Source organism: Limulus polyphemus, unplaced genomic scaffold (assembly GCF_000517525.1).
Source record: "Limulus polyphemus unplaced genomic scaffold, Limulus_polyphemus-2.1.2 Scaffold1105, whole genome shotgun sequence".
Lineage (NCBI taxonomy): Eukaryota > Metazoa > Arthropoda > Merostomata > Xiphosura > Limulidae > Limulus > Limulus polyphemus.
The window spans coordinates 1-9,014 of NW_013666715.1; the positions used below are offsets into that span (position 1 = coordinate 1).

The 9,014-nt window shown below is 32.6% G+C and overlaps 1 protein-coding gene across 1 annotated transcript in view; it reads right to left on the reverse strand.

Moving 5' to 3' along the window:
* Positions 1-1,126: 1,126 nt before the first annotated feature.
* Positions 1,127-9,014, reverse strand: part of LOC106462149 (homeobox protein prospero-like) — an 88,429-nt gene continuing 80,541 nt past the window's right edge. Inside the window, exons 4-5 of the mRNA XM_022389320.1 lie at positions 7,047-7,191; positions 1,127-6,543 (exon numbers count right to left, since the gene is read on the reverse strand). Of these exons, the coding sequence (XP_022245028.1) occupies positions 6,373-6,543; positions 7,047-7,191 (316 nt within the window). The 3' untranslated portion in view covers positions 1,127-6,372. The remainder of the gene's footprint in view (positions 6,544-7,046; positions 7,192-9,014) is intronic.

Sequence of the window (9,014 nt, forward strand, 5' to 3'; positions counted from 1 at the left end):
GTTCTGACTTAGCAAAGAGCTTTCCAGATGATATGGATGAACCAGAATTGTACAGAAAAATTAAAGACTGTAGAATGTTGATAAGTAAAAGAAAAACAGACCTATTTTTCTGAACCAATGGTTACAACTGATTTGCTAACATTTATAATTTCATATGGTGAAGATGTTTTCCCAAATTTAAGAATTGCATTGCAGATTTTGTTAACAATTGGGGTTTCTATTGCTAGTTGTGAAAGGTCCTTCAGCAAGCTGAAATTACTTCTTACATACTTGAGAACCTCAATGACTCAAGAACGACTTAGTAACTTGGCAATATTAAGCATTGAAAAAGACGTACTTAATACCTTAAATTTTGATAGTTTAGTTGATGCATTTGCAGCAGCAAAAGCACGAAAGGTTCATATAATGTAACTATGAATACCAGAATGCTACCTGTACAAGATGTAATTAAGTACAGTTTTTTAAACTAATAAAATTTGTTATTTATAAATTTAAGTAGTATTTTATCAATCTGTTTTATAATCCATATATACCACAAGTGACTGGCTTTTCACATAAAACATATAAAACTAGTGATATTACAATTTTATTCTGCATGTTTGAAAGATTACTCTAGCTATGAGACTTTGAACAATACTGGATGACATAAATATCAAAATGGTTTACAAATTATGTAAGTACACCTAGTAGGCTATACTTCAATAGTTCCAGGTTTACAGTTGGGATATCGTGAGATGTTATATTGTGACTTTATTTTAGGCCTGTGTAAGGCGGTAATTAATTCTTTATGTTATTGTCATTAAGTGGGTAATGAGTCACAAAACAAATAATCAAAACATTTCAGAGGTGGGGGCGCCAAAAGTGTCTTTGCCCCCGGGTGCTGAGAATCCTTGCTACGCCACTAGCCTTAACGGGCAACTTGAAACACGCATGCTTGACAGTGAAAGTGATTGATGTTTCTATCTTACTCTTTTCTGGTATGGATGCATCTTTTAACAAAGGTGTGAGAATATCGTGGCAGAAAACATGATATATGGCAGCACCAAATGATTCTAGCATACATTTATATTGACTTTACTTTTTAGTTCAAACAAGTATAAGAAGACTCTCTTCAACTTCAAACAAATTCATTTGTGTAAAAACAAGTATTTATTATCACTTGAGTCAATACGTACACAGTAAACCAATCAGGTGGCTTGTACAATGAAGGGCGATGTTCCATAAAATATAACAAATAGGAGTGACAAAAGCACATTTCAATGTTTGACTATATATATATATATCTTAACCAATTAAAAAATTACCACATAAACTGGATTGTGTAAACAACACTTGGATGTTTTAGTCCGTCTTGTGAAGCGTGTTTACACCTGTAACGTGCATACATTCGTAGCCTAACACTAAGTAGTACTGTATTTATAAATAACCTATTGAATAAATTACAATAATAAAACTACGAATCCAACGTGCTTAACCATAGTGGATTAAACAAAATATATAGATAAAATTTTGTTGAAACGACCAGTATTACAATACATGAGACAATGGTACCGAACTATTTCTTATATCAAACGTCTCTAGGTATACTTTTGTCAATCTGGCTGACATATTTCACATATAATAATTCATTTTTATAATTGAAAAAGCGCCGTATCGTTCAGAAAGTAATAAAAAATAACACAATACGTACAACATTGGAGAATAAAGGCACTTCTTGAAGTAAAAATTACCAGGAAGTGTGAGTTTTCCAGAAAAAAAATATTACGTTTAAATTGTTCTGAAACCAAAAAATTAAAGTAAAACTTCACCAACAATACGGAAACCACCGAATATAATCTTCAAGCAAAACATTCAATGAAAACTTTATTGCTGATGAAAGTAAAACGGAAAGAAAAAAAAAGTTGATGCAGAGAAGCAACTCTGATTTGTTACATAACAGATTCGTTTTAACTCCTTTTTCATTTTCGTAAAAGTGACAACAATATTTAGTTTAAAAAATTCTGTCTTCAAAAAGCACATATTTTTCTAAATAAGAATGCTTGTGTAAACCTTATCCGTAAGTAATTGTAATGTCTTCTGACAATGACCATTAAATAAAGATTAATATTCATCCTTCCGGCTCTTTTATTTTTCATTACATAGTAGCCACTATAGTAAAAATAACGTATCTCTATAGCAACTATAATGCATCGTTATTGAAATCCTAGTCGTGGAACAAAAGAAAAAACAACCAAAGTTCAAGTTGTACAAGTTATAGAGTTTAATGGGCTCGACGAGCTCTTCCTCAAATAATTCAATTGAGGAAAACATTACTTAAGTCTAGAAGAAAAGAAATTCTGAGGAATTTAATTAGGTGTTCCTGCTACGCATGGTTTATCTCTCTACCCAGAAAAGTACTTGTAAATAGCAGAATCAGATTTATTACTAAGACTCAACTTCTCTTCCCGTTTCTCAAACACACATTAAGAAGGAAGTGTTGATGATTATGTCCTTGACATAGAAGCAGCAAAGATTTATTCATTACCACTAGATGGAGCTGTATAATGGTGAGATAAACGTTATATAGAAAAACAAATACCGTGAAAGATAACTAATTACAAATCATTAACGAAAATCATTACCACTATATGGCGCTCACGCAGGTGAGGAAAGCAGCTTATATATGTATATGAAATAAAACAAATGTTAATGATGTGGAACAACGTGTTCAAACTATTAATGAAAATCATACTGAGAAAATATACAGTGACGTAAGTTTTTTGTTATTTTGTAAAGTAAACGTTCGCCAGTGTAAGACGATAAGACATTAAGTTGATCAACATTTATTTAAGTGGACAACATTATGATATATTTCGTTTGTTCAATTTCGCGCAAAGCTACACAAGGGCTGTATGCACTAGTCGTCCCTAATTTTGAAGTGATAGACTAGAGGGAAGACAGTTAGTCAACAACACCCATTGCTAAATTTTAACCTACTCTTTATCAACAAAGTATGGAACTGACCATCAGATTATAACGACTCCATGGCTGAAGAGGCAAGAATGTTCGGTGACGGAGTTCGATTCCGCGATCCACAGATTGCGAGTCGAGCGCCCTATCCACCAATATGAGCTGAGACTGAAAAAACGAACGTCTAGCAATACAATATAATATGCAAGATTAAAAAACAAAAACATTACATTTTAAAATAAGCGTATCAGTTTCTGAGGTAATTTTCATGGTAGTGAAAATTGAAATAGTGAAAAAAGATTACTTTAGTATCATTGGGAAATATACGTTTTTTTTTTAAGGATCCAACAAACTATGAAACTAATTTACAACACGATACACTGCAATATTAAAGAACCTAAAGACTGACTAATAAAATAAGTTTCAGAGGTCTTATACTTAATTATAATTTTCACTAATTTGAAAAGCTGAGAAATCCATACGATAAACAACGTTTAATTCTAGTTTAAAGTTTCTAAAATAGTTTTTACCTTTAATATTTTATTTCGATCCAAATATCATTTGCAGGTTAACTCAAGTGATCAATATCTTGTCTTAAAGAGATTGCTTCTTGAGTTTTTAACATATACAGTTATTTAATAGATACGTCCTCAAGACGAGATAAACAAATGGTTTTATTAGTTTGAACTTGGAAAACTACTTGGATTCAAAGTTAGTTTTCCAAAGGTGTGTAAAATCATTAATACACATATCAAGATTAATTCTGGAATGGAGATTAAACAGGCGATTTCTCGACATAAAATTGATACCAACGTTACCACCTTCTAGTGGTGAGCTTCTAAAAAACTTCTAATGAAAATAAAGGCAAACGCAAGTGCGGATATCCATATTACAGCTCTGTTTTCGATTGTGATAACTTATACATTAATACCCTGATTGATGAATATATATATATATATATATATACAATTTACTTAACATAAAAACTTACATTTGTACCTACACATCTCCAACTTCCTTTTCGATGTTATTGTTGTCTGAAATTCTGATGAACGTATATATATATATATATATGTTACATTCCTATAAACTTATATATGTATTTAGATTATATCTGCATAACAAATAATCATAATGATATACAGGTGCTACTATCTCTTCGTCAACCATATTCGTAGCCATAGGAATTACTAGAATAAAAATATAAAACAATGTTTTTTTTGGCGAATGACCAAGAAATCGTTGGTTTATTTTCTTTCTTTTTTTATGTTAATTGTAGAAGCGAAAGAGAGATTCGTAAATTAAAAGCGCTGCCAATAATTAGAAATCCCCGTGTGAGGAATACAAAGTAATATCTATTGTAAGAGAAAGCCGGGATATGGAAGTATTAGGTTTAGGCAACTTTCCACCATCATCCTGCCGGTTGTATCATTAATATATATATAATCTGGTACATTAATAGACTGCTAAACTTCAGACCTTAGTACTTCTTCATGGGCGACATGTTATTAATCAATTATTAGGCAAAAACAATGAAAATATTAGCAAGTAAAGCAAAAAATAAGCGAATTGTGAGCTTAAGTCCTTAGTCATCCAAGCAAGGGAATAATACTAGCCTGGTTGTATTAAAAGAGTAAATCAACAATGAGGAATAATGCCAGTGAGATTGTATTATAAAAGCAAGCTAACAATAATAAATAATGATAGCCAAGCTGTGTTAAAACAGCAAGCTACAATGATAAATATTATTAGTAACGTTGTATTAAAAGAGCAAATCAACAATAAGGAATAATGGTAGTCAAATAGTATTAAAAGAACAGATCAACTATGGTGAATAATGTTAACCGGTTGTATTAAAAAAAGCAAGCTAACAATGGGGAGTATTGGTGGCCAGGTTATATTAGAAGAGCAGTACTATAATGAGAAATAATGCTAGCTAATCAAAAATAGAAAACAATGGGGAGTATTGGTGGCCAGGTTGTATTAGAAGAGCAGTACTATAATGAGAAATAATGTTAGCTAATCAAAAATAGAAAACAATGGGGAGTATTGGTGGCCAGGTTGTATTAGAAGAGCAGTACTATAATGAGAAATAATGCTAGCTAATCAAAAATAGAAAACAATGGGGAGTATTGGTGGCCAGGTTGTATTAGAAGAGCAAGCCTACAATGAAGAATAGTGCTAGCCAGGTTGTATTAAAAGAATAAACTAGCATTGAGGAATAATGGTAGTCAAGTAGTATTAAGCAGAGCGAGTCAAAAATCAGGCGGAATTAATAGAGTAAACGGTAGGTAACTTGCGACAGGAGAGTGATGATGAAATGGCGGGAGATTTTCAGACAAGTCTGAGTTAACTTTACTGATGAGTCTAGTTTTAAGAACCAAAAAGAGGAATTTCCAGGGATAAAATTTTCAACAAGCTAAACTCGAAAACGTTACTTAAATATGTATTGTCGTTGCTATAAGTAATAATTACAATAATCATTATTAAAAGTAATAATATTACACAAATACACACATATATATATACGCACAAATGTACTAAGACAAATTGATTCAAATGTGTTTTGAAAGAACAAAAAATAGAATCACTACCAATTTAATTAAAGAATAACTCTCTGCTGCTAATAATGCTTAGCAAACCAATGCTTTCTTAAGGTCTAAAATTTACCAGTTATCTAAAATCCCAAAGCGCCATGCTTCATAGTTTGATAGTCTTTTTAAAAAGTGTCCATAAAATATATATTAAAAAACACAGATCTTTCACGAACACAACAATGGTCCTCTAGATGGTGCAATAGACTTGAAGTAAAACAAAATTATTTGCACATCCTGCGATTAGGACACTCGTCGCGATATCTAATGGGTGCTTTAGATACATTGAAAACAAAGGTTAATTAATTAATTGGTTCTAAATATTTCTTTAAATGGAATACAAGAAAAACAGTTGTTATAGGGGAAAAAAGGGAATCTAAAAAGGATAATCTTCCGAATAAATCCAACGAACTAATCCCTAAAGAGTAATTATGGATTACAGCCATGAACAAATCCGCTCGCCATTTTCTTATCATGTAGTCTTAGTACAGTTAAAACAGATCTGAAAATTAAAAGGACAAAACCTAAGACTCATGTCTCAGATTTCATGAGTTTTCTGGAATATCACGGTTTTCAGATGATTAAATCAGGTCAGTGTAAAAATGTCTTTCGCAAAAGATATCACTAAAGTCCAAGGCACGAATCCGCAAGACACAAAGATCTATGAGAGTATGTTCGATATGTGTATCTTTTTGTATATCATTTCAACGTCTAGAAGAGTAATTTACCAGCAGTGAGCTCCTATAGATCAGCCACTTCAGATCTCTTTGGTTAAAACATCCTTGCCATGTGATAATTTCCAACAAAGGTAGTTAAATGGTAATTCTAGTTACTCTAAGAAATTTGGGGTTTTGAAATTCTCTGGAACTTTATCGTCGAGACGAGCTATGACCTTATATATACTTTTTTTCCATGATTGTTCTTGGTCTTTACCAGTTTTGATTACTTTGAAGAATTCTCTTAATGTGTGCTCAACCACGAACCGAAAGTTCTCAGGGACCTATAGAGCCAAAACAAAATAAATATATGTGATTCAATGTTCCAAAACCGGCAGTAATTAGAAGCCTATAAAGCCAAATAGGAATAAATATATAAATTTCAAAGTTTTGAAGTATTATATATAAAATATTAAAAAGAAAGCAAACAAGCAAAACACAACAACAATAAATGGATTTTTATCGATAGACTTAAAATTTTTCTCGAGATTTTATACTTTAAATAAGCCAATATAAATAGGAATAGAAAAATGACTGTTATCTCACAACAATAATACATCGTTGTACGTAAAGCTTTTTAGCGTTTAAGGAACATTAATAGTAATCAGTCAAACACACATTTGTTACGCATACAAATGAAAGCTTTAAGAAACATGGTGTCGATTAGATACACTATCTCATAGATACTGTGTGACATAGGACTTAGGAAGCTTTTATAAGATATATGACATATTAGTAAATGATGACGTAATGCTTTTAAAACAAGTCAAGGTAGCGCGAAACCTACCTCGATGTGGTTGTTTCTATTGTAATGAAGATTAAGAGTTCTCATCAACTCTGAATCAAAGTTGACTTTCAACTCTTCTGAATTTTTAAGGCCTTCATTGAGAGCCTGTCGAGAGAACTTCTCCATTTGAATGTAGAAAAACTCCCTAAAAATGATAAAATTATTTATAATGCGAGTCACTCAAACAAAATAGAATAACATCAATATTATTGACAACAATAAACAACTTCACTAAATTTGAAACAATTATATTCTACTTCCAACTCAGATAATGAAATAAATTAAAATAGGTTATTTTAAAATTAACAAGTTCCCTCGTCTATACGTTAATTCAGTAAGTCTTGTTAAATTTTTCTTAATAAATTAGTAAGAAACAGAGTTGTTTGGAAACAAAAGGAATAAAAATACTGGCCTTCTGACTATTTAAATGAATATAGACTTAAAGTTATCGCTGTTTAGATTCCTTCGTAGCCAATTAGTCTGCACAGGAAGCAGGCAAAATCTCGAACTTACTATGTGCGCTTTGATATTGACGTTGTAAGACATTAAAACAGGCGAGAGACCTAAATATAAGTGGCAGTTTTTATTTACAAAAGCTGCGAGAGATGGCGCACAAATAATACAGTTTGTTTGTTTCAATTTCGCGCAAAGCTACACGAGGGGCTATCTGCGTTAGCCGTACCTAATTTAGCAGTGTAAGACTAGAGGGAAGATAGATAGTCATCACCACCCACCGCCAACTCTTGGGCTACTCTTTTACCAACGAATAGTGGGATTGACTGTCACATTATAACGCCCCCACGGTTGAAAGGGAAAGCATGTTTGGTGTAACGGGGATTCGAACCTGCGATCCTAACCACCTGGCCATGCTGGGCCAAACAAGAGAGGAACAGAAGTAAAAGCATCGTACTTCACTTGACTGTGAAGCGAAATTGATTGTGGTGGAGAATTTTATTCAGAAGTTCATCTATATCCATACTTGACTTAATGAAAGTTGATATTAATTACTAGGTATTCAGGCCTAAATTATTTCTTTATTTAAGCGTATACCTGCACGATGTACTTTCTGCGCTATGCCCACCACGAATTTTATTGTTATGATTCCTCAAGCTTACCATTGAGTCACCAAAGGGATGAGGTTGGGGGTTCAGACCCTAGAAAGTGAAATGTTAATCTGAAATGTCCTCAGTTCTAGTTATACAATGAACTGAAAGGAATGTCCATATGCTTGCAATGTATTAAAAATAGGAATATAAAAAGACATCAAGAACTAAGAAAGCAGTTTCTCTAATACAAAATCTAATGACTAATATCGAAGGCATAATATTTTCGCCCCAGTGGTACAGCGGTTTGTCTACGGACTTATAACTCTAGAAACGGGTTTCGATACCCGTAGTGGGCAGAGCACAGATAACCCTTTGTGTAGCTTTGTGCTACAAACAAACATAACATAACATTTTCGAGCTACACCTTTATAGATTGTTTATTTCTGGATCAACCTTGTTACTAGTTATATATTTGGCAGAAGTAAAATATTTGAATGGGGGAAGAACTGATGAAAATCCATAGCAAAAATATTTACAGATCATTTTGTACGTATTTACTGTAACACTTTAAACAAACACTGTTATTACCATAACAACATGGAGTATAATTAAGGAGCTACTGAAAATCCATAGCAAAAAGATTTACAGATTACTCTGTTTTCTTATTGCATCATATTAAATGGTTACTGTTCTTACCGTAGCAACACACGCATGCAACTTTAATATTGTTGCGTCAGCGAGGTCACGTGACTAGTATCACACCACGTCTTTCTCGAAGCTTCGTGAATTATCGAGAGACTACTAGATTGGGGGTAGTCTGGTATATATAAGATGGTCACAACGTGACGGAACAATGAGAATTGAACTACAGTCAGAGAGTGTGTAATTGAATTGAGTATTGTTGAAGTCGAGCACGTGAGAC